Genomic DNA, 26,165 nt, shown 5'->3' on the forward strand with positions numbered 1-26,165 from the left:
TGTGAAATGGCTCCAGATGTTATTTCCGAAGTTCTTTCCAGAACAATTGGAGGTGGTGAGTCCCCCACCCTGAGGCCAAGCCCAGCCCCACCCTGGGGTTGACTCTCACCGGGGAACTGAGCTCAGCCCTCCCATCAGATTTGCCCCATCCAGAGAGATGGCAACACGACAGAATCTTCCAGAAGCTCCCAAAGGGGAAGGAGGCGCCCAGGCCAAATTTCATCTGAATAATTTTTGGTCAGTGGTGGTTATCCGATGGGAAGCAGCACTTCCCTACCTCTAAATTCTGCTCCTCTGTTGCAATACAAAGCCTTTCTCAGCCGCCTCCACACTGACTTTATTTGTGGATTTTGACTGAAATCCTTCCTGTTTTCTAACTCTGTGGCTGGGAAGAAGGCCTAGACCCCTCCCAGATGTTTCTCAATGGTCTGGGTTGCCAAGATTTGAGGTTTCTGCATGCCAGGGACGTCTGGGTTGTGTTAGTTGATTGTGCTGGTGGATTTTGATTTTTAAAACTCACTGAGTAGTGTAGCCAAGCTCATAAATCCAAGTATTTGTTTTGCAGTAATTGTGATCTGGAATTTTATGTTAAGTTGTGGGATTGTTTTCTGTGGCTTTATTCAGATGGATGTAATGCTGCTCTCTGGGTGCTCAAGGTCTGCCTGGGTGTGGCAGGGGGGCAAGGCCAAGTGGCAATTTCTGATTCCACATCCTCGAAGCCAGGGAAGAGGCAGTGCTGTGCTTCATGGAGCCCACGTGGGTATCAGCAACCCTGGGACACTGGCAGGCCTGAAGTGTTAAGAAATGTGAGGAGGGGCCGGGCGCGGTGGCTCACGCCTGTAATCCCAGCACTTTGGGAGGCCGAGGCGGGCGGATCACGAGGTCAGGAGATCGAGACCATCCTGGCTAACACAGTGAAACCCCGTCTCTACTAAAAATACAAAAAATTAGCCGGGCGAGATGGCGGGCGCCTGTAGTCCCAGCTACTCGGGAGGCTGAGGCAGGAGAATGGCGTGAACCCCGGGGGGCGGAGCCTGCAGTGAGCCGAGATCGCGCCACTGCACTCCAGCCTGGTGGACAGCGAGATTCTGTCTCAAAAAAAAAAAAAAAAAAAGAAATGTGAGGAGCGGCTGGGCACGGTGGCTCACGCCTGTAATCCCAGCACTCTGGGAGGCTAAGGCGGGCAGATCACGAGGTCAGGAGATCCAGACCACCCTGGCTAACATGGTGAAACCCCGTTTCTACTAAAAAAAATACAGAAAATTAGCTGGCCGTGGTGGCGGGTGCCTGTAGTCCCAGCTACTTGGGAGGCTGAGGCGGGAGAATGGCGTGAACCCAGGAGGCGGAGCTTGCAGTGAGCCGAGATGGCGCCACTGCACTCCAGCCTGGGCGACAGAGCGAGACTCCGTCTCACAAAAAAAAAAAAAAAGAAATGTGAGGAGCTCTGTTCCAGAGGATGGGGTTGAAGCCTGGCCTCTGTGTGACTCAGCCAGACGGCCCCTAACCTAGGGTGAAGATGAACAGGCAGGCTCCCCTATCACCGTCACCCCTCCAGCCTGCTCACTGTGGCTGGCATGTGTCTAGGAGGTGCCTACTGTGTTAGGTGCTGGTCACCCATACACAGGTGGACGTCTGCTACCAGGCTGCTGGGCTAGTGAGGGACAAAGAAGTCCTGGATAGTCACAGCCATGTGTGTGGGGGGACTGGGGTTCTTGGGAGGGTGCCCCTGGTTGACATGGTGATGAGTGGCCCCACCGCTGGGGTCTACTCACACACAGAGTGAGGTGGGGGACTTGTTTCCTTCCAAATGCATATTTGAAGTAGACAAATACTAAGAGGGTTTCCTGAGTTAGACTTAAGATGTTTTTGAGGGATTGGTACCATCTTCTTTCTTTCTTTTCATTTTGCAATATTCTGTAATATGATCCCTTTGAATATCTGATGGAGATGCAGAGACATTCTCCTTTGCACCCGTGCCTTGTGCTGGGAGGATATCTTAAATGGGGGGCAGGTTGACAACAAGGTAAAGAGACAACAAGGTACGTCCTTTACATAGATTATGTAAGTAATGTTAGGGATGGGAGCTGGTGCCCCGAGACGAAGCAGCAGGCGGGGCCCCAGTGGGTCTCCCTGACTCTGGGCTTGATTCTCCGGACCGTGAAACGGGCAGTGAGGCCTGGCTGGCCCTGCTCACAGGCTGTTCGGAAGAACATGTTGAAGGGTGACAGGCTAGTCAGAGACGACACTGGTGGCAGCCAAGAGATCTTTATTGGAGAGGTAGAGGTCAGGTCGCGCGGTGGAGAGAGAGAAGAGAAGAGAAGAGAGAGAGGAGAAGAGAGGAGAAGAGAAGAGAGAGGGAGAGCTGCCGGTGTGCTGGGTTTTATATCCCTTGGGCCTATGTGGGGCGGGCCCAAGGGAAGGCGGGAGATGCTTCTTTCTGATTGGCCCTCCTTTGGCGGGTTCAGACAGTGCCCGGTCAAGGAGGGGAGAAGAACCTGGAACCGGCGCCATTAAGGTACCCCTGTTACCTAACACATGTGAGCCAAGGGACGTAAAAGAACTCTGTCAGCTCCTGAATGCTTCATCAACATTAGTCAGTGCCGCAGCTGATTCAGTGCCCTATTCGTGAAGATTAAGGCCACATCGATTGATTTCTGAGAGGCTCAAAGGTTACGCCTGTGATCTCCAGAGCCAGGCTGATGTGAGTTCAGACCTCAGCTCCACTGCCTCTCTCTGCTTCAGTTTCCTGGTCTGCCACATGAGGACAATAACTGAAACTCATCAAGGGGTTGTGTGAGGGTCAGATTCATGTCTGAGCACGTGAACCATGCCCATACGATAAGAATCCCTTGAGGGGGATAATGATTTATTTATTTATTTACTTATTTATTCATATTCTTTCTTGTAGAGATGGGGGTCTTACTGTTGCTCAGGCTGTTTTCCAACTCATAACCTCAAATGAGCCTGGCAACTTCGCCTCCCAAAGTGCTGGGAATTCAGGCGTCGGACACTGTGCCTGGCCCCAACGATTATTTTTCAAGAAAAGAAAATCATTACATGGAAAGAATGAAAGAATGAGAGAATGAGAGAGAAAGAGTAAAACTGAATATCTGGGGATGAAAACTTCAAGAGTTTTAGGGGCTGTTGTCTTGAAGTGTGGTTCAGTGTTCTTGGGCAGATCTGGTGTGGGGAGGTGAGGATCTGTGAAGAGAGTGAGAACAGCAAATAGATAAGAGCGTGGCGATGGCCGCCCTGTGACATTGGTGGAGGGACCATGCGGAGACATCGAATCCTGCCTGTGCCACGCGGGCACACAGAGAGGGCTGCTCTGGCTCGAATGGGAGCATCTTGAGCCTTATCCCCATCCTGAGCTCGTATCCAACAGAGGGTGGTCTGCAGGGTTTAACTTCTCTTTTGGGAGGCACCTGGCTCAGGAAATGGTGCTGCAGGAGGCAGGCTGGGTGCAGCCAAGAGCCTTGGGGTCTCCGCAACCCCAGTCGACCTGCCACAAAGGCCTGTGCAAGTACTGGAGTTTGTGAGAGTGACTATCTCGGTTGACTGATTCTCGATTGATTGATTATTGATTGGTTGATGTCCTCAACAATTAATTTTATAGCACCTTTTGGGTGCTGGCCTCCCTGAGGCTGTGTGACCCAGCTCCCTGTCACCTTCTCACTCATTTGCTGCCAATTTTCTTCTTGTCCCTTCAGACTTTTATTGACCCCTGATACAGAAATGAGTGTGGAACCCTCCCTCTGCCTTTAGGCTCCCGCTGCACCTTCCTGGAGTTACATTCCTGTACCTCAGGTCATCCTGATCGAATCCACGGTTCCTGTTGATTTTCCTTTCCTCTTGCACTGCAGTGTACGTTCATGAATGTTTTCTGTGTTCCCAATCGTATCCAGGACCAGATCAGTTTCTGCCCTATCGTAGATGTCCAGGACATATTTATAGGCTTACAAAATGTTTCAGCTGTGGGTATTAATGAATACCGCTGGAAGTAAGGAGGGAATAAAAGGTAGAAGTATTTAGTTTGGTGAGTATTAACTTGTGGTTAGCTTTGCATCTTTACAAACATCTGGTTTGTTGGAGGTGGTGAAGGTCCCTGCGGGTGAGCTCTTCCCCTTCCCTTTCCCGACGAGACTTATCTGAGGCTTGCCCTGTGGGTGGCTTTTGTGGGTAAAGATTGGTAATGACACCTTTCCTCTAGGTTTCTTTTGTCAAGAGTGGGGCTGCAGGATGCTGTGGCTGGTGGCCCTGGTAAGATGAGTGTGATTTGAAGCGGGGCTTGTGGAGACCATCCAGGAAAACAGCACAGCAGGGTTTCTATTGCAAGGTTGGACGTTCTTTTCTTCAGTCCACATTGGCCAGGCTCCAGTAGGACCATAGAATTGGCACACCCCATGACACTGTGAAGGAAAAAGAGCCTGTGTAAGTACACCAGGCTGAATTGGAATACAACTCATGAGCTAGATTTTTGTTTGTTTGTTTTTGAGATGGAGTTTTGCTCTTGTTGCCCAGGCTGGAGTGCAGTGCTGTGGTCTCAGCTCACTGCAACCTCTGCCTCCCGGGTTCAAGCGATTCTCCTGCCTCAGCTTCCCGAGTTGCTGGGATTACAGGCACCCACCACCACACCCGGCTAATTTTTGTAGTTTTAGTAGAGATGGGGTTTCACCATGTTGGCCAGGCTGGTCTTGAACTCCTGACCTCAGATGACCCATCCACCTCGGCCTCCCAAAGTGCTGGGATTATAGCCATGAGCCACTGCACCTGACCCACATGAGCTAGATTTTTATTTGTGTGTGTTTATGTATCTTCACAGGAAATCATTTTAGCCATTGCTCTTGTCAGCGTATTAGGAGGACGATGGACCTGGCCCATCTCCTTACGTGCTGCTGCATGTGTAGATGGGACATTAGCAGGGTAGGGGATGCTGCTTACTGAGTTGGAGCCGGGAGCCGGGCACAGTCACTGTGGGTGTAGATGGGGCAGAGGCAGGATGTGGGGATGCTGCAGCTTATTGAGTTGAGATGGGGTCCTGACAGTCACTGCAGGTGTAGACAGCAGCCTGGCAGAGTCAGGGATGGGCTGCTCCACAGGAAGCTGTGGCCCTGGACAGTTGCACCTATTTCTGTTCCTCAGTGCCGTGATCTTTACAATTTGTTCATTAGAGTAGTTAATCTCTAGGATTTTCTCTTTCTCAATAGACTATATAGAGACCACTCCCCAAATAGACAATTTCATAGTGTTCTCTACTAATAATTCACATAAGTCATACACATTTGCATTTTGATCCCTTTGTATGCTACCTAGAGACAACAAGGTATTCCCTTTACATAGATTATGTAAGTAATCATGCATCACAGTGATGTGATGTTTTGGTAGAGGTGTTCTTTCTTTGGCTTATTTCTGGGGAAGCAGCAGAGCATGGTGGAGGTGAGGTGGGTGGTGGAGACAGCCTGCCAGCATTCCTGCTCTGCCTCTTTCTGCTTAGAGTCATTGTGAGGAATAGCAGGGTAAATACACATGAAACACAAAGAACACTGAGGAGCTCCAGAAAGTGTTCAATGGTGTCAGGAATGACGATGGTGATGTTGATGTTGTTAGTGATGGTGATGAGGGTGACAATGGTGATGCTGATAATGATGTTGTAATTGATGGTGATGATGGTAACGATGATGGTGATGAGGGTGACAATGGTGATGCTGATAATGATGTTGTAATTGATGGTGATGATGGTAACGATGATGGTGATGAGGGTGACAATGGTGATGCTGATAATGATGTTGTAATTGATGGTGATGATGGTAACGATGATGGTGATGGTGGATGGTGGCGTAATTGATGATGATGGTATATTAGTGATAATGGTGTTGATGGGGATGGTGATGATGGTATGATGTTGGTGAAGATGGTGATGGTGATGATGATCATGATGGTGATGGTGAGTGGTGATGGTGTAATTGATGGTGATGATGGTGATGGTGTGGTTGATGGTGACAATGGCACTGGTGATTATGTTGACATGATGATGGTGATGGTGACGATGTTGATGAATGGTGACAATGATGGTGATGATGATGGTGATGACAGTAATGATAGTGCTGTGACTGGTGATGGTGATAGTGATAGTGTAGTTGATGGTGATACTAACAATGGCAATGGTAACGATTGTGATGATGCTGATCATGATGATACTGATGGTGATAGATGGAGAAGGGTTAGGGGCATATTCTGTGATGCAGGCCAGTATTTCTATCTTTCCTTTTCAGGCTCATTCTTGGACTTTCAGGTCCCTGACTTTCACATTTTAACCTCCTAGTTAAATGCAAATTTCATATGTGGTTAAGTTGAAAGAAAACATTTCATGTTTTAAAAACTGTTATGTTAACATGTAAGGGCCCTGTTAGTTCTACTCTTGGAACTTTAAGTAAGGGAAAGAAAAGACAGAAGTGACATTGAGCAATGGGGTTAAGTGTCCAGTTGTGGTTTTTCTTACATTGCTCAAAACCTTGCTGGTATGCTCATACCATCAGTTAGGACTCTGAGGCACCCCGTTCTCACTATGGTCCAGTTGTCACTGATATCCCAAACTGGTTGTATTTCACAGAGGACAGGGGAAAGCGCTGTTATGGGTGAGTCTTGGCATTCTGGAATTGAGTAGATTCGGCCCCAAAAGTTATAAGTTTTGTGGGACTTGGTCCCTGGAAGAAGGTAGATCCAGGGAGGATCCAGGGTCAGACCACGCATAAATGCTCCCCATTTGAGAGATGGTTTTCTGGGATCTAATAGTAGAATCAGCGAGACTATCATGGAATGAGACAGGATGGCACAGAATAAAGAAGTGCTGCAACAAGAAAGACAGCCGTAGGGAAGGCCTAAAGATGAGAGTTGAGAAAGGAAGCAAGGAGAAAGGAGAAAAGAAGCAAGGAGAAAGCTGAGAAAGGAGACCAGAGGGAAAAATGGGATGAAGGGAGTTTTGTAAGAAAGATTTGGTAATGGGTTATTCCATGCGGTTAACCCAACATTATTAAGCACCTGCTAGGAGAGAAAGATGAGAGTTTTGTGTCCTGTCTTTGAGTCCGTCAGAGTCAGCAATACACTAAGTGATTACAGATAAAGGTTTGGAGATAGACGGGCAGGTCGGTAGGTGTGTGTTTTTTAGCGCTTGCTTTGGGCCAGGTGCAGTATTAGGACTCCAGGAGAACATGGTAGTTATTTAAAACTAACAAGGCAACAGTGGAGTCACGGGGTCGAGCAGTGAATGTGGGCATTGGGCAGACCTTGTCTGGCGGTCCCCCGCTGTGGGTCAGTCACTCCCCTCCTGCCTTGTGGAGCCTGTTACTGGGACACAGAGAGGCTGGCAAACTTGACAGTTGATGCTAGGAGAAGCAGAGGGTGACTCACAGGCTTGTTTATAACTTGGTCAATATGTGTCGAGTGTTGTATAAAAGATTCTGACAACCCTGTAAGACAGTGGCCTGGATTCCCAAGGCTCGTGGAGACGTTGTGAAGAATAGCAATTCCAAGACAACATATAAAAATGTTGGGCGTTTGCAAGCCAGGCAGCTCTGGGCTGTAACTGCTGCAGCGGGAGCCAGGATTCTTAAACATGAGTCTGGAAACCTCGTCTGACAAGGGAACTGATGTGTGGTTTGCAGACTGTCAGCTGTGGAGCCGAGTGTTCAGGCAAAGCCATGAGAAGGGGCCTGCCACACACCAGCTCAGACGCCGGAGGGTAAGCTGGGCTGGAGAAGGGATAGGCTCCTCACAGGAAAACGCTTTTGGTAGAGCCTACTTGCATGGAATGTCATCGACTCTCTCACTTGAGATTTTTCAGCTTTTCAGTTTTGCAAGTTGATGGATGAAAAGTGATGTCTCCTTTTTATTATGGTTTTCATTCATCTGGTGATTACATGAGGTTGAACACCTAAAAAGATACAGAAAAGTTGCCTGCAGCATTTGTTTACTTAGCAAAGTAGCCTTTCAAATCCTTTGCTCATTGCTTATTTAAAAATTAGATTATTTTAGGGCGTGGTGAGGTGGCTTATGCTTGTAATCCCAGCATTTTGGGAGGCCGAGGCAGGAGAATTGATTGAAACCAGGAGTTCGAGACCAGCTTGGGCAACAAAACAAGACCCCGTTTCTACAAAAAATTAAAAAATTGGCCTGCACAGTGGCACGCGCCAGTGGTCCCAACTACTCTAGAGGCTGAGGCAGGAGGATTGCTTGAGCCTGGAAATTTGAGGCTGCTGTGAGCTATGATCATGCCACTGCACTCCAGCCTGGGTGACAGAGTGAGACCTCATCTCTAAAAAGAAAAAAAAAATTTTGAAAAGTAATAAATTTAAAAATCATTTTTTAAAAAATTTCTAAGACTTCACTATATTATGAATACTAAATCTTATCTGTGATATTAGGCAGAACTTTTGCCAATTTCTTTTTTTTTTTTTTAAGTACAATTTCCATTTTATTTTTCTCCAGAGAGTAGTCTGTCTTCAGTCTTTAAGAACTCAGCTCCTTACATGGGCTTTGGTGGGGGAAGTGGGGCAGCACCCGCAGGTCTAAATCGGGGTGGGGTGTTCGGTCCTTGCGGGCTTCACGAGATCGATTCCTGACTACTTTGCTGTGAATTGCACAACTCACACAGTAATGTAGCTTCACATACAGCTTGGGAAGCACATAGGCATCGAAGACGCTCGCTTCAGAAATGTCCCTGACTGCTGCGGCCTCCACTATGTTTCGAATGACGAATTTCTTAATGGCCTTGTCCTTGGGCACGCATCGGGCACAGTTAGTGCAGCGAATAGGCTGCACGTGGCTGCGGCCCTTTTTGGCACGACCATTGTTCCTTCTTTTCTTTGTCATTTTGGAGGCACGGACCGGAGAGAGACTTTTGCCAATTTCTAATGACATTTGTCCTCAGAAAAGGTCAGTTTCTTATCTCTCCACTTTGTACATTGCAAACATTCCAGTCAGTTGCTTGTCTAAGTTTGTGGCCCGTTTGTCACACAAAAGTTGTAATGTTTGGTTTGTTCAGATCTACTCATCTTTTCATTTAGTTCATACTCTTGTTCTTTGTTTTAGAATGCCTGCCCTTCTCCAAGGTCACAAAGATGTTCTCTGATATTTTATTCTAATATTCATTGCAGCTTTTCCAATTCTGAATCAGTTCTATGATTGATGCATCTAAAAGTCATGGTATTTCTGTTATTATTATTATGATGTTTTTCATGGAGTAACCAGTTTTCCCAGTTTTATTGTCTGGCTCCTCCTTTCTGTCTGAGTTGTGATGTCTCTCTCCAGTGTCATTTTCTTTCCTATGGATGAGGTCACCGCATATGTCTGTCTTTCATAAAGTTTATTTCATACAACACAGAGTGCTGTATATCTGTTAGCCTTGCCTTTTATAAGAACTCTCACATGTGAAATAGTTTGAGATCATAATTTTTCAATAGCTACCTAATATTTTGTTTGTATATATATGTAATTTTATCTTTTTATTGCTTAGGTAAACTTTTCTTTTCATGGCAGAGAGGAGTCTTGGCTATCCCCCTGTTCTACTCCTAATTACAGAAGGGGAAATGAGTGCCAGTGGGGACATGACTGGCACGGATCCTTGGAGAGGGGCTGGAGTGAGCATGTGAGTTCAGACTCCTGAGGTCCCTGGACACCTGCTCCTGGTCCTGGTGTGTAGCTTATGGTAGATGTTTGCTTTAGTGGGCCCACGCATGTGGAGCCCCAGTTCTTGCACCAGGCACAGAAGAGCCGTTGCACACCAGCTCACTGGGTGTTCCAGTCCAGCTCTGGGAGGTGGGCTCTGCCCACGTAGAGCCGGGCTGGCAGCTTGTGTCACCGCTTACCCTGCTCTGTTGCCCAGGGCAGGCAGCTTCCACTCTGTGCTGCAGTTTGCTGTTCGTACAACGGAGTGAGAATGTGCCTTTCTCCCTGGTCCCCTTGGGAACAGGTGGAACAAAGCGTCTAAAGTACGTGGAGCTTCGTGGAAGGCACCGTGGCAGCCAATAACGGGACTGAATGGATGGAGCCTCTCTCCCAGCCAGCAGGGCATGTGTCTTCTGCTGGGGGAGGTGCGGCGGCTGGCGGGCTCCAGGCAGTGTGCCTGGGCCCTGGTTCTGCAGCCCGAGTTCTCCAGGTTCCTCCTGTGGGTCCAGCTCCGTGCTCAGAGGGGTAGGTTCCAGAGGCTGAGGCATTTTCCTTCTCTTACTTCGTTCATAGGAGTGGGAAGGCCTTCTCCAGAAGGCCCTGGGAGAATTCACTTACCTTTCTGTTGGTCAAAATTGGGTCCTTGCCCTGTTCTGAGAGCCTCAGGCAAGGAGAATGAACGGGGTTGCCCTCGCTGCGGGTCTCAGGCACCCACTGCTAGGGTCCTAGGGACCCTAAAGGACTCCTGTCAGTGTGGTTTGTATTCATTAAGATTTACCCTATTAGAAATGGGAAACTGATGAATATTTAAAATATTTAAGTCAGTTAAAAGCAACGGTAATGAACCAATTACATGTTAAAATGAACATATGCTTAATAAAAAATGACTGTATGTTTCAAAACAACAAAATGAGAGGAGGGGCATTTTTTTTGTGTGTGCTTCTGTTATGCAGCCTTAATCAAGAGGCTGGTTCCCCCTTCATGCAGTCTTCTGCAGTGTTTGGTTTGAAGTGTTGAAGACAATCTAGCCCCATAAACGTATCTACTTGGAAAAGGAAGCATTTTAATAGGCTTTTCAGGCCATTGTAGATATTCCATTTTGATTCTACACCAAAACTCAAGTGACAGTTGCTTAAAGTTCAGTTTCACTGTGGAATCTGAAACTGTATTGGTAGAGTTTTTCTTACTCTGTTTTATTAAAATCCACTGGCCTGTCTTTCACATCAAGTGCATCTTTTACCCAGTGTGGAACGCCACACACTGGACATTTGGAAATTATTGGTCCACTGACAATTTCACAGAACTTCTAAATGTTGACGTATTTGTTATACAATCTCAGGAAAATCCCCACATTTGTTAATATTATTGTTGATTTTAACAGAAATGTCCTAGGAGTTGTTAGGCCCTGGTGATGGGTACAAGTCTTTTTTTTTTTTAAGACAGAGTCTCACTCTGTCACCCAGGGCACGATCTCGGCTCACTGCAACCTCTGCCTCCTGGGTTCAGGAGATTCTTGTGCCTCAGCCTCCCAAGTAGCTGGGATTACAGACATGCATCATCATGCCCAGCTAATTTTTTGTATTTTTAGTAGAGACGGGGTTTCACTCTGTTGGCCAGGCTAGTCTCAAACTCCTGACCTCAAATGATCCGCCCGCCTCAGCCTCCCAAAGTGTTGAGATTACAGGCATGAGCCACCGCACCTGGCCTGGGTACTAGTCTTCTAAAATTCTAATTTTCACTTGAAATCTCAAATTTTGACATTGGTTTATGATGACAGACTCACTTCATTTTTGAGAAAATGACAAGCACTCGAGTCTGAATAACCACATTTTGCCTGCTAGGAATTCTTTCAAATAAAAATGACATTCCCTGAGAAGGTGGCCAGTTTAGCTGCCAGCTCACACAAGTGCTATTCCAAAAAGGAGGCGGGTCTGCGTGGCTGAGGGTCAAAGCGAACACATACATTTTGTGTTCTGGGCCTGTGTGTTTCAGAGATGGATTTTGGTGCAAAGTTCTCCTGCTGTTTTGGAGCCTCCCTTGTGGCCAGCACCTTCACAGCCCCGAATCCCTAAGTGGTGATCAGATAATGAGGTCTCCACAGCGTGTGGGCCTGCTGGCTATGGGCTTCTGAAAGCAGACCTGGAACAGGTCAGGATTGAGACACAGTTGTCCAGCACATGAATCCTCAGTCTCATCCACAAACCCCAGTCTCACATTAGTAAAACAGGCGAAGATAGGTAGCTTCTTTCCAGGGTGTGGTGGAAATCTGGTAATACCCATGCAGTTCAAGCTTTTAGGTGCTGAGTGTATCAGCTGCCTGTCACTCCTGTTAGTGCTGCTGTTGTGAGACCCTGGTCATGCACAACAGAGACGCTATCCCTTGATGAGCTTGCAGTCCATCAAGGAGATCACCATGATATTACAAGCCATGATGACCTGCCATGATGGATCAGTGGCACAGAAGGGTGTGAATTCAGGAATGGAGGCAGCTGAGCTGGGCCCAGGAGGTGGGTGCAGGATGGCGTGAATGAGGAGCTGAGGTTGGTATGGGCAGGGTTAGGGCAGGCAGGGGTGGGGCAGGCAGGGGGCTTTCTCTTCTGGGTGGCAGGATAGGAAACTGGGCCTGGGCACTGTTCGATTCATATTTTGTAATATGTCAGAAAGGCAGAGAGAGTATGGCTGGATGAAAACACTGAATTTGATGCGCAGACGGGCTGGAGTCCCACCTTCATGGACCACGGCTGCCCCCTTGGCTGAGTCACCCTTACAGTTTCTCCCTGAGAGGTGCTTATGAGGAGCAAGTGCAGTAACATACGGGAAAGTATCTTGTATACTGCCTGGTGCGGTGCTGACCAGAGCTGGGCCACAGATAGGTTGACGGTGGACTTGCTACTCTGAGGATTACCCATGCTGCTGGCAATCGAGTGTGAAGTCCTAGTCCAAATATTTATAGAACTTCGAGGGTCACTTGTCTACATATCAGAAACAATGGCCCTGCCTCTCAGGATTGTAGTCTTGGCTCATGGGCAGTTTATATGATTTCACTATGATAATTGAATTTAATGATGTTGCCCTACAGTGCCGATGGCTGTCTGGCGGCCGAGTAGGCCACCCACCATGGATGTATCATACCAGTGCCACCCTTGCACTGACCAGGGCCATTTTTCTGTGTTGAGTTGGCATGTTGCATGACAAATGATCCCCAAAGTTAGTACCTTAGCATAACAGTAAGCATCTGTTATCTCCCACTGTGTCTATGATCAGGAATTTGGGACATAGGTGACTGGGCAGTTCTGGCTCAAGGTCTCTGGAGAGGCTGCACCATCTGAAGGCTTGGTTGGGGTTGGAGACCAGCTTCCGAGGTGGTGCACTTCTGTGGCTGGGAAACTGGGGCCAGCTGTTGGTGGGAAACCTCAGTTCCTCCCATGGGGGCCTCTCCACAGGGCTGCTTGAGTGTCCTCACAACATGGCGTCTGGCTGTCCCCAGAATGAGTGATCCTGGAGACCAGGACAGAAGCCATGATGCCTTTTAGCCACAAAAGTCACACACCATCCCCTCTGCCAGGTTGCACTGTCACACAGCAAAGCTGATTCACTGTGGGAGGGGGCTATACACCAGCATGGGGGCCAAGAGACGAGGTCACCCAGGCCATCTGGAAGGCTAACCGCTGCATGATGTCGTGGTCCTGTGACATGCTGCTAGACGTGTGTGGGCAGAATTCTTTGCCTGACTCTCACTCAGCCAGAGGCCAGAGGCCTGTCCACCGCCCTTCTCCTTATCTCAGTCCTTTGTGCTGGCCTCTGCGGGGATGGTTTCTGTCTGGACTTTTAATCTTGTGTGGAAGCCCCTTGTTTCCCAATGGCAACTCTCTCTTGATTTGAAAATCACTGGCCGGGTGCAGTGGCTCACGCCTGTAATCCCAGCACTTTGGGAGGCCGAGGCAGGTGGATCACGAGGTCAGAAGATCGAGACCATCCTGGCTAACATGGTGAAACCCCGCCTCTACTAAAAATAGAAAAAATTAGCTGGGCGTGGTGGCGGGCGCCTGTAGTCCCAGCAACTTAGGAGGCGGAGGCAGGAGAATGGCGTGAACCCGGGAGGCGGAGCTTGCAGTGAGCTGAGATTGTGCCACTGCACTCCAGCCTGGGTGACAGAGCAAGACTCCATCTCAAAAAAAAAAAAAAAAAAAAAGAAATCACTGATCACCTTTATGTTTTGCCCATTAGAAGGTGTAGGGTAGGCTGGGTGCGGTGGCTCATGCTTGTAATCTCAGCACTTTGGGGAGGCTAAGGCAGGCGCATCACGAGGTCAGGAGATTGAGACCACGGTGAAACCCCGTCTCTACTAAAAATACAAAAAAATTAGCCGGGTGTGGTGGTGGGCGCCTGTAGTCTCAGCTACTTGGAGAGGCTGAGGCAGGAGAATGGCGTGAACCCGGGAGGCGGAGCTTGCAGTGAGCCGAGATTGCGCCAGTGCACTCCAGCCTGGGCACAGAGCGAGACTCCGTCTCAAAAAAAAAAAAAAAAAAGAAGGTGTAGGATAAATACATGTCTTTGTGAATAATCTTACAAACCTCAAGGTATAGAACTACAATTCAGCAATTCAAAAATATAGATCATACAAAGATAACAACCTAGCTGCAACTATTGGAGTTCTAATAATTGCCAGGCAGTGGGCAAGTGACCTTATCTGTTTCATCCTCATTCAACCCTACACAAACCTTTTTGACTTTGACACGTCATAGAAAACAGAGTGCAGGGTGGGGAGTGAGACATTGATTAAATTCACAGGGCGTCGACATGCAGAGCTGGGATGTGGGGCCCCTCTCCCTGACTTCTGAGGCCTTGGTCTTCAGGTCCCACACACTTCTGCAAGTGGACATTGCTTTCTAGTTTCAAAGCAGGGTCCCTTGAAGGATTCCATTTGACCCATGATAGCTCCGTGGGAGGAAACAGAGACCCAGCTACAGGGGCAGAGCCTGGATAGGAAGCTTTGGTCACTGTTCCCCAGCCCGAGTCTCTTTCCCTCCTCCCACAGCTGTCCCTGTGGGCTGGCAAATGTGGGGGATGGGAGGGCATGTACCTGACGCTCCCTTGGAGCTGGCGCAGGAGGCTGTGTTGGGGTTATTAAGTGTTGTTGCTTCATTTCTCTCTCCCTGTCCTGCAAGGCCTGCCTGCATCATGCCCTTGGTGCTCGTGGGCAGGTTTATGCCTCATCATCACAGCTGCAGCCTCTGGGCAGAAGGGCCTGTGAAATCCGCATTGGTTCCAGCTCCGCATTGCATTGTTAGGGCCTCCGAAGGGACACAGTACTCGCTCTGTTCACACAATGGCCCCTCTGGAAGGATTCTCCTATAGGAATTTAGACATGAATTTATTCTGACAGTCAGTTCTCAGGTTGGACGGAAGTGGAAGCACTTCCGAAATCCAGATGCAAACAACTTTCTCACAAATTTAAAGGCTCCAATCCAGTCTTTCATGGACACTTTAAATTCTGATTCTTAAGGGGCATTTTCCAATTTCTCTTCTTTTTTCAGGGATCAGCTATAATTTCTGGGCACACAGGAATACTTCCTGCTGCTGAAATTCACTGTTCTTCTTTAGGGATCCAGTTTGGCTGGACGTACATACCCCTTGAAAAACCAATCTGCTCATGACCTTGCTCCCAAGACATTCCTACCTGAGCCACCTGAGCTATTGCTAACAGACAACAGTTGTAACTCTGCTCTTGCACACCACGTCCGCACTGCCTTCTGTCCACACTGCCGTGTGTCATATGTAAAAATCTCCCTCGTGCCAGAGAGAGGCCACCTATGGGATCTTCAAGCCAGAGACTTTGAAGGATTGAGAGGGTTTGGAGATGTAAGAATTCTTGCTGGAGAGACTGCTCGACACACATTCTTTCTCTCTTTTTTTTTCCAGCCTGCAGGTATTCCTGCCACAAGAAATGTGAAGCCAAGGTAAGCATTCCGTTGCTTTCCCGTGGGACTTTTTATAGCTGACTTGTCCTTCATTGAATGATATGTGTTGGGGGGGCCTCTTTGGACTGCAGCCACGGAAAGAAAACTCTTTAGGAAAGCCAGGGCTGGCATACGGTGTATACTTTTCATCTCAAGGATAAACCAAAGAGCTTTGAAATCCACGGTTTTAATTATGGAAAATAATTCTTAAGAATTTGATTTCAGATAAGAATTCAATAGTTGTCCCCTGGCCACATCAACAGCTCCTTCTCAGTGGCACACAGTCCCTGGTTTCTCACTGCCTTGTCATACTGCCTCTCGGCAGAGAGAGGACAGGAGCAGGGAGGTCCAGGGCATTCCTCTGGCCTGGGGACTTTTCTGCCTCATTTTGGAGATAGTTGTGCATAGATGGATTGGGGTTTTCAGCTGCCACGGAAACCTGGGAACCCTGGAGTAAGGTTTAGTGATGTTCACTGAGGTTTGTGAGTCTCTGGAGAGGTTAAATTGCCCGATGGCCTCTATGACCAAAGGAGGCCTGGCTATGTCCTGTTGGGCTTAGGGTTTTGGTGAGTGGGGAAGTGAGGTGGCCTGGAAGTGCCCTGTGGGAAGTGACAGACACCCCAAGGAAGAAACACATGGTTTTCTACCTTGTCTTGGTGCTCGCACCTTCAGATCTCCTGGGGATGGCGGCTGAACTTACGGAATCCCCAGGTATGATTTGGGTCTGCAGTCGGGGTGGCAGCAGTGTTTTGCCCCATCTACTGTTTGGCTCTGCCTATAGGCGCTCCGTAGGTGTCCTGACAGGTTGTCCCCATGGCTGTAGGTCCAGGGAAGAGGAGTTTTAGAGTCTTGGGATTTTGCTGCTGTTATAGACCTCATGGGTCAGCTGTTCTGATCATTTCCAGCCCTGCCTTGGGCTCCGAGTGGAAGGCTATGCTGAAAGCTGACTTCATGTTACCATGAACTCACTGCACGTGGGTCTGTTTTCCATGTGAGGACTAGGGGGGCTGGTTTTCCGACCCTCCCGATCTCAGGCATACACAAATACATGCATAAATATGCACATGTGCATGCACATAAATACACATGCACACAAACACATTTGTGCTCACACACACACATGCATATGTGTGCACACAAATACACACACACACAGAGTTGGAAGAACTAGACTAGCATAGCTCTATTTCTTTTCTCCCAAGAGACTTTTTAAAGTCTTCATTATGGAGAATGCTGAGCACGTGCAGGAGCAGAGGGGATGGCACAGGGCCTTGTTGCCCCCTTCCTGAACCCCAGACCAGCAGCCCCTGTGACCTGGCCACACGTCCTTGCTGGCTGCCTCCTCCAGATGTCACGTGGGGTGCACTTCTCGGGCCTCCTGGGGGCTGTGTGGAGTGCTTCTACTCTTGCTTTCCACCCTGCTCTGGAGAGGGCTTCCCCTTTTCCAGAGGAGTAGGCGTTTCTTGTTCACACACTCCTAGGCATGGCAGATTTCTGACCGTGGTTTATTTGAGGTTTTTTGTCCACAGATAGGCTCCTTTCCCGGGGTGCTGTGCACCTTCAGCGGTGTGGGAGCAGTGCTTCTGAACGCAGTGGCGAATGGGAAGATTGTACCTTTGGGGGAGCATTTCGGACTTGGAGAGCTTCCCCCTCCCCTGGGAGGACTGGATGTGTTGTCCCTCACCCCTGTTGTGTGGTGCCTTTGTCCGCATTGCTTGCACCTTGGGTCGGCTGCGGAGTAGGAGGAGGGGGTGGGCTGCTTGTCCTGACTCTGTTGTGGGCCCAGCCACCTCTGAGCCGCAGCCGCAGAGATGAGCCTGCTGTTGCTCCTTCCATTTCTTAAATGAAGCCTGTCGCCGGCTGCTTAAGGGATTGAATTCTTTGGTTCAAAGTGTGTTCCAAAATCCTTAACTATCACTGAATATGGAATTTCTAACGGCAACAATTGGCAGTTTGCTGAGGGATGGATAAGCTCTTACTCCTATCAGATCACAGTGCGGGGAAATATATCCGTGTTCATTTTTTTTATAATACAGCTTTGAACTGCAGGGGAGAAAGCCCCCGGCAATAACAAAGCACCTTCTCATTCCAAAAATATAATGCCGTCGTTGTTGGGGATATGAGGGCCATAACTCCTCAGCTGCTCCTGCAGGGTGCGCGGCGAAGGGAGCGGCCCTGTCTTCCAGGAACTGAATATGGCTGTGGCTTCTCCCACGTTATTGCACTCGGCTTTGCAGTCCTTGATTACTGTGTTTACATGTATCGCCCAGTGGGCTCCTTAGACACTGCACTCAGTTTGCTCAGGCGAGTATGAAGCCTTGGTTCAGCTCATAGGCTTTGGTCTGGCATCAGACCCGAGACTGGGTAGTAGTGTGTGCTGTGTTAAATCCCCTCGACGGTGTTCCCCTCTGTGTGGGAGCACTTGCACCTGTGTCTACAGGCTCCACACACGCCCTGGAGCATGTGGCTGGTGTGTGGTGGTGCTAAAGGCCACAGCTGTTGATCTGCTGCTGTCAGTGACATTGTCACAGGCTCCTCCCGTCCAGGCCCTCGGAGCCCCTTCTGTGGCACTGATGATGTGGAGAAACCATCCTGCAGAAATGGGGACCGAGACAGCAGCTGGGGGCTCAGGCAGGGAGGCAGAACCATCGTTGGGACATTTTGAGAAGCCCCAAAAGACTGCTGTCACTCTCTGCTTGAGCCATTGGACAGTATGTCCTCTCAGGCCAGGCCATGCAGCTCAGTGGGTGGATGGAGGCAGAGACCTGGACTTGGATCCCAGTGGGGCTTTTTGTCTCCCGAAGCCTTTCTAGTCCCCCTTGCTATGTGGTCTTGATGTTTGTGTCACCCCCAGGTTCCTGTGTTGAAACCTGACCCCCAAGGTGATGGTAGCTGGAAATGGAGGCCTTTGGGGAGATGATTAGGTCGTGAGGGTGGAGTGTCTGTGAATGGGATTAGTGCCTTTATGAAAGGGACCCCAGAGAGATCCCTTACCTCTTCTGCCATATGCATACATGGCAAGAAGGCACCTCTATGAACCCTGAAAAGGGCCCACACCAGACACTGAATCTGCTGGCGCCTTGATCTTGTACTTCCCAACCCTAGAACCTTGGAAGTACATTTCTGTTGTTTATAAGCCTCCCAGTATTTTGTTACAGCAGCCCACATGGACTTAGATAGGCCCTGAGCCTCACTTTCTTCCTGCATAAAAAAAGTGAATAATAGTTTTCTATAATAAACAGAAAAATAACTTTCTTTCAGCTGTTGGTTATGATAATACTTAAGTTTCAGGGAAGTCAAATAATGTATGTACAATCACTTGGAAGTTTGGGATTTCAACTATTTTGCTTCCTGGAATGCAGTGCTTATTCATTTGAGCCGCATGAGCTGTGTGGGCATCATGACTTGCTTTTTTCCTGGCTGTCACTTGACTTACTGGCAAGAGTGAAAAAAGAAGTAGGAGAAATGAAGCAGTTGTAGGAAAGCAGATGTTGGGGAGGGGAGAAGGGGGAGGAAAGGGTGGCAGGTGGTGCCCCCCTAAAGGAAATGAAGGGGAGGTTCTTTGGAGCTTAGGCAAGCGGATGGAGGCACGGGAATCCTATCCTTGAAACCTACAGCCTGGCATCATGGTGAGATGCCTCTTCCGCCTCTGCCCACTTGCAGATGCATTTGCTCCTTAGAGTTGCACTTTGTGTAGGGTACTGAGTATCATCTTGAATCATCAGAGGTTCAATGGACCTGCAGATAATTTTTTTTGTAAACTTAAGATCCCATGTAGGGACCGCACGCAGGAGTTAGCGAGGGGAACATGCACAGGAGTAATGTTGGGGAGACGCCCCGCAGAGGGTCCCCATGCGCAGCTCCCCCTTTAATCCAGGAAAAACACAGAACCTCCTGCCACCTGGGCTGCAGCGCTCTCAAACCCCCTGGCTCATCCTCAGCCTTTGCAGCCTGGCTGCGAAGGTCCAGCTCGCTGTTTCTGTCTCTGCACATGCCTCAGTTTGCACCCTTCTTGGATGTAAAATACAGGAGGGCTGGTGTTGCCTCCTTGCTGAGTCTGTAGAAGGAGAATGCAGCAAGAGGAGAGAGGTCCCAGGTTCTGTCCAGCCTCTCAGCTCCTGCAGGTGGCCTCAGCATCTTCTTCCACTGTCCCGGTGCTCCGGTGCTCCGTTTGGGCAGTTGCCGAGCCAGGAGCCTTTCCCCGCTCTCCAGCTGGCTGCTTGAGGGAGAGAACTTTGTGATAGGCTTGCTGCTCTTTTTAAGCTGAGACTACAGGAGGTCCTGGGGAAGTCAGCGGAACCCCCTGCTGCCCTCATCGCCTGCTGCCCTGGGGGCCTTTGCTGGGCTCTCCCATCAGGGATCCCCATGTCCTGGCTGCGGCTGATGCAGGAGCTTTGTCACTTCCACCAGACAGGCCCAGGGCAAAGACTTGGTCCTCTGCCATGGAAAACACGGACCTAGAGTTTACGGCTTCTTCAGAAACTGTCCCTAGACATTCATCCTGGGCATCAACAGACGCTTAGTGGCCTAACTGATAAGTTTTAACCATTAACTTCTGTCTGGCAGTTTACTTTCATCTTCAGATCACTCCTTTTCTCTGCATGCTAAAAGCCGCAGCTGCCCTGCAGTGGGATATGGGCCTGCTGGGTCCCAGGGATTGACCTGTCCAGCCCTCTCTCCCCATTGTCTGATGAAAAACCTCGAGACCCCAGGGAGGTGAAACAACTTACCTATTGTCACCTAGCTTCTGAGGCCCAGAATTCATGGGTGTTGCATTTCAAAGCTCTGATTTTTGCTGTTCCATGTGTTCTTTTTGGTGCTTTGCCATCTTCACGTATCAGAAATGGAGCTGAGGTTTGTGTGGGTGACTCCAGCCCACCTTGCTCGTATACCTACAGAACCTACTATGCCTCTTGTGAACTCCAGCTCCAGGGCCAACTTCTCTAAAACACAAGTTGAGCGTCTCTCCTGCTTGACTTGGGGCTCACTCCTCCTGGGGTCCATCTCTATTTCTCTCATGAAATGATGCCTGAGAATTCTCTGACTCCCGCACGGCTCAGGCCTCTTCTTCCCCACGAAGGCTCTGCTCATACATCCGTGGCATCTTGTCAGAGACTCCCAGTCCTCCCACGAGACAGTGAGCAGGGGCAGTATCTCTCCCTAATTCCCATAGCTCTTTGCAACCCTGCAGCGGCCTCGGCTGTCGCAGCTGTGTGTTTCTGTTTTGGACCTTCTCACCCGTGCACAAGGAGGGAGGCTGTGGGAGCTGCTGCTTTGCTGACCCCGAGCTCTCGGTTACTGCATTCTCTGAGTCTGTCTCACCTTCCATGTCCAGACCTTACCCTGTCTATGGCCCCAGAGCCTCCACTCTCCAGCAGCCCACCAGCCAGCTCCGCTCTGCTCAGGGCAGGGGCCTGTCTTTCCTGCCAGCACACAGGCCACGGAGGCTGCAGACTCTCGCCCCCACCTTCAGCAGGGTTGGTGCTCCCTGGGCTCTTGGTGGAGGACGGAATCTGGTGAAGCTCATTGCCACAGCTTTTAAGGTCGGGGTGTCAGCTTTGACCTCCTCAAAAGGTGTAAGTAGTGGCGTTTTTTCATATGGTCTTCACTAGGAAAGAATGATCTGAATTTGTTACTAACAAGGCCTAATAAATTGTTTCTTTCTCTCTTTCTTTCTCTATCCCTTTCTCCCTCCCTCCCTCCCTTCCTTCGTCCTTCCTCTCTTCCTCCCTTTCTTTCCTTCCTCCCTTCCTCCCTTTCTCCTCTTCTCTCTTTCTCCCTTTCTCTCTCTCTCTTTCTGTCTTTCTTTCTTCCCTCCGTCACCCGGGCTGGAATGCAGTGGTGCGATCTCTCACGGCAACGTCCACCTCTTGGGTTCAAGGGATTCTTCTGCCTCAGCCTCCCAAGTAGCTGGGGTTATAAGCGTGTGCCACCACGCCTGGCTATTTATTTTTATTTTTATTAGAGACGGGGTTTCACCATATTGGCCAGGCTGGTCTCAAACTCCTAACCTCAAGGGATCCACCCACCTTGGCCTCCCAGAGTGCTGGGATTCCAGTGTGAGCCATTGAGCCCAGCCAAGACTAATACATTTTTCATAACCAAAAGGAAAATCCCTGGCCCTGCGTATAGAAGCTCTTTTGTTGTTTGTGAGTTCATCTCTTTCCTGCCCCTATTTGTACCCTCTGTGATAGCTTCAGGAAGATGGTTACTCCGCCTGAACTCAGCTTCTTCATTTGAGCATAGGATTTTTAGGGATGTCACGAGATACATCTTTCCATGTCCAGCCTCTGCAGAAGGAATGCCACTCAGTCAGCGCTGTTGAGGGATCTGCAGGACCCTGCCGAGCGCTTTAGATGTGCTCTGTCATTTACTCGTCACACTTCCCTCTGAGGAGGCTTGTTCTGCTCCCTCTTACAGGTGACAGGGCTGGGACTGAGCAGTTGCACCTCTTGCTAAAGCTTGCGATGGTCCTGCCCCAGCTCATGCCGTCAGCACGGGCTCTGCCTCTCTCTGCCCTCTCAGTAAATGTTTACACGGGCGTCCCTTCTCCTCCCCTCCCCTCCACTTCTTGCTCTAAGGGCGGAGGCAGTTAATTTTTAAGCCAGCCAGCTCAGCAGACATTTCCTGAGTGTAGCTCTCGGCCGTGCACATTGCTGGACCCAGATGCAGATGCTGTCCACAGGGAGCTTCTGTCTTCAGCCCCACAGGACGAAGTGAGAGTCTGATTCTGCCAGATGATTGCAGGTCTCCACCTATGTTTGCCGTGTGTGTGTGTGTGTGTGTGTGTGTGTGTGTGTGTGTGTTTTAATCTTTGACAGCTTTTAAAATGGTTTTTAAAATTAGAAGACGTTATTTTTAGAGCAGTTTCAGATTTGCTGCAAAATTGAGGGGAAAGAACCGAGGGCTCACACACACGTGCTTACACATACACATGCATGCATATTCACACACAGAGACACAGACTCGCCTGCCGTCAGCATCGCTGCACTAGAACAGCACGTTTGTTGGAATTGATGAGCCAGTATTGATGAGTCCACAGTCTATGTTAGGGCTCACTCTGGGTGTTGTACATTCCATGGGTTTGGACGGGCATCGTAAGTCGCATCCACCATGACAGTACCGTACGGAGTAGTTTTGCTGCCCTAGAAATCCTCTGTGCTGCGCTTCTCTCTCCTGCACCCCAGCAGCCGCTGACCTTTTCACTGTCTTCATAGTGTTGCCTTTTCCAGAATGCCATAGGGTTGGAATCATACATGTGTAGCCTTTTCAGATGGGCTTCCTTCACTTGATAATATGCATTTAAATTTCTTCCTTGTCATTTCTTGGCTTGACAGCTCATTTCTTTTCAGCTGAATAACACTCTGTCATCTGGATGTGCCACAGTTTACCCTCCATTCACCTACTGAGGGTGGGTACTGATCGGTGGCTTCCATGTCTTTCTTTTTTGCTAGTTGTCACTACTGTCAGAAGAACCGTGAAGCATCCTTAAATTCTGCTCTTTTTGAGGACACTTTTATTCCTTTTCCTGTAAGATCCCTTTACTGGTAGGCTGTCCTCACCAATCTTTTTTGACTCATTTTAATTAGAAAGTCGCTTCACACATTAACACCTTACTAGAGGCATGTTTATACCTGTGTCTCTTTTTCTACTGGGAACTATTATTCCTGACTCCCAGAGTCTGGGGAGTGGCCCCACTGTGTGAATCTCGCCAGCCAAAGCCATGGTGTGGGCTCTAGGCTCACTCTCAAAGTCAGCAAGCCACGTACAAAAGAATTAAGGTTTCTAAATCCCTAATAATCTGAGTCTCAATCAGAGGCATAGATTGTGGACTTCTAGGCCTTTCTTGGACTCAAGGTGGCCAGCAGGACCAAGCCACTGTCAACTAAGGAAGTGCGTCAGCCGGGCAACACCAGCTGCCAGCAGCTCGGGGCCTGGCTCTGTGGGGCTCTGCTCCTTGCACCGTCTCGGCGTCTGCGGGGCTTTATGGTGACCCTGCTGGCATTCCACAGGCTGGGAAGTCACTGGGTTCGCCATTTTACACCAGAGGAAACAGGTCTTTGAAACTAGTGGTGACCTTTGGCCAGGCTGACGGGACCATGTTGGCTGTCTGGTTATGAGTGTAGTTCTTGCCCTGTGATGGCAAGTTTGTTTTTTAGTGTGGCATAAGTGTAAGCTATATTTGTGTAGGAAGTCCTAGCCCTGCCCCAAAAAGAGGCCAAAAGAGAATTATAATCTTTTGAAACAGGATATTTGTTTTAAATATTTAATATAATTTAAAAATGTATCCTGCGTTTTCTCTGAATCTTCAGTTTTCATTCCACATTGTGTTGTAACAGATGAAACAACACATACCTGGAATGAATCTGCACCTATTTGCCACATCATTTTAACTATGCGGCCAGTAACCTAATTAGCAGCTTTGCAGCCAGCATCTGTATCTGTCTCCCGGGCAGGAGGCCAGAAGGTGCAGCCGGAGGGAGAACGTGGGTCCCTGCGTCCTGCATGTGGCTCAGGCCAGGCCTATCTGCCTTGACTCTTGGCATCTGTGAAATGAGGGTAACTTTCCGTGGCACTGTGGTTACATGGGAAGGTAGGAGGCTGTTGGCAAGGGCACCCTGCGGCTGCAAGTATGGTTTATTGATTAAACCAGGGATTTGAGGTGCCCTGGAAATCTTCTTCTGAACCCCACCTCTGTGTTTGTAGACCAGTTCTAACCTGAGAAAGAAACTCTCCCTGCAGACCCTCCATTACTTGAGAAATAATTTGGGCAAGCGTGCTGTTGGTTAAGGTTCACTCCCCACCCCTACTCTGCGGGATGTTGTTGAGTGTCTGTTTACCAGGGGTCACGGAGGAGAGACGGGGCCAGCTGACCCATGCAGCCGGGCTCTGATGACAGAGTGGGACACCCAGAGAAGATGAGGCCCCTGAATTCAAAACAGATGCCACTTTCATGGTGACAATAATGAATGTTTGAGTGACTGCCCTGACTGGGTCAGATAGACCAGGGTGGGGAGCCCAGTCCTGGAGGGAGCCCCATATAGCTCGAGGGGCAGGGGACAGAGCAGCAAGGCCAGGCATCCATGGGCACACGTCGCTCCAATGTAAACAAAAACAAAATAAAAGAGCACGCGATGAACATTTCCTGCTCCGTGTGTGTGTGTGTGTGTGTGTGTGTGTGTGTGTGTGTGTGTGTGCTCCCTATGTGAAACTCTGTACTAGGCGATTACTTATTTCCTCTTGCCTGGCCTCTTTGGGAGAACAGAAGTACAAAATGGAAATTTGCATATGTAGCTCTCAGAAGCAGCTTCTGAAACTTTGAGGACTCATAAAAGAGAAGAATGAATAACAGACCTGGGTCTGGATCCTGACTCTGCTTTGTCTTACCCATGTGACCTTCGGCTTCAGTTTCTTCCTCTATAAAACAGGAATTAACCCCTACTAAGAGGGCTGCTAAACTGAATTCAACAGCTCCGCAAGCACAGGGCCTGGTGGCTTCTGCAGGAGTGCTCTTTTCCCTTTTTAATACCTTGATTTGCATCATTGTATTAGGAATCACTGTAGATATCTACAGTGTCAGTTGCTGGAAACTACTCTTTCTGCAGTTGTGGTACTGACTCTAGTAGATTTACTTCATGAAATGTTGCCTACCGCTAACATAAATCACTATGCATTTTATTTATTAACTGTTAAATGACAAGAAAGTATATATATTTTCTAAATTTTCTTCTGAGAATGGGATCTGCTCTTTTAAGCAAACAAATTCCATTTAGTGGGCTTAATTAGTGCCTCAGACTTAGCCTGGGCCCACCTGAAAGTGGTTCCATATGGCTAATGGCAGAGCCGTGGGCTTAATATTTTCTGACACTGGAATCCAAGTGCCTCTTGCTCGATGCTGCCTTGGTTCTGGCCAGCTCTGTGACCTTTCCCCTGACTGGCTGCCCTTCTTTCTACTCCCCCCAGCCTCCTGCATTTGCACAGGCTCACCCTGCCTTGGCTCACCCCACGGAGGACTTCCGTAGTCCTGGCCCACATCGCTGCAGCCACGGTGTCTGGGCCTAGGGCAGAGCTGGGTGCTGCAGGTGTTCCCGCCTGCTTAGTCTTGGGCTTCTGATGTGATTTCCCACAAGCCCCTGACGAGAAGGTACAGATGCATCCCCAGCCCTCCGCCTCTCTCACCTGTGCCTGGCGTTCTGTACTGCGTGTGCGTGGACTCTTCTACTCAGCCTCCGTTTGCGTTGGCCACCATCGCTTTTACTGCCGCTTCTCTTGAAAGAGGTTCTGGCCGGTGGTGTGCAGATGAGGGTTTATACCCTGCTGGGGGTGCAGCGGGCTGATTGGCAGCCTCTGCTGATTCCCCTGATGAAAATACCTCCCCTCCCCCCGCCTGCTTCCAAGCTACCAGCCTGACATTAATCAGCTTGAAACACTCCTGAAAATGCCCTATTCGGCTCCAGCATCTCCTGCCCATCAGCTCTGGTCACAGGGGAAATGTCCCTCCTTCCACACATGTGGCCCCAGGCGCTCTTTCTGCTCACTCTG

At 49.2% G+C, this 26,165-nt stretch overlaps 1 protein-coding gene and 1 pseudogene across 4 annotated transcripts in view; one reads left to right on the forward strand and one right to left on the reverse strand.

The window, feature by feature from the left end:
- TNS3 (tensin 3) overlaps positions 1-26,165 on the forward strand; it is a 314,080-nt gene that overhangs the window by 64,968 nt on the left and 222,947 nt on the right. For all 4 annotated transcript variants that reach the window (XM_055293200.2, XM_055293206.2, XM_063609575.1 and 1 more), the window contains exon 3: positions 15,586-15,623. In XM_055293200.2, the coding sequence (XP_055149175.1) occupies positions 15,586-15,623 (38 nt within the window). The remainder of the gene's footprint in view (positions 1-15,585; positions 15,624-26,165) is intronic.
- Positions 8,437-8,882, reverse strand: LOC129489941 (small ribosomal subunit protein eS26-like; annotated as a pseudogene).

The sequence above is a fragment of the Symphalangus syndactylus genome, chromosome 9, assembly GCF_028878055.3.
Source record: "Symphalangus syndactylus isolate Jambi chromosome 9, NHGRI_mSymSyn1-v2.1_pri, whole genome shotgun sequence".
Classification (NCBI taxonomy): Eukaryota; Metazoa; Chordata; class Mammalia; order Primates; family Hylobatidae; genus Symphalangus; species Symphalangus syndactylus.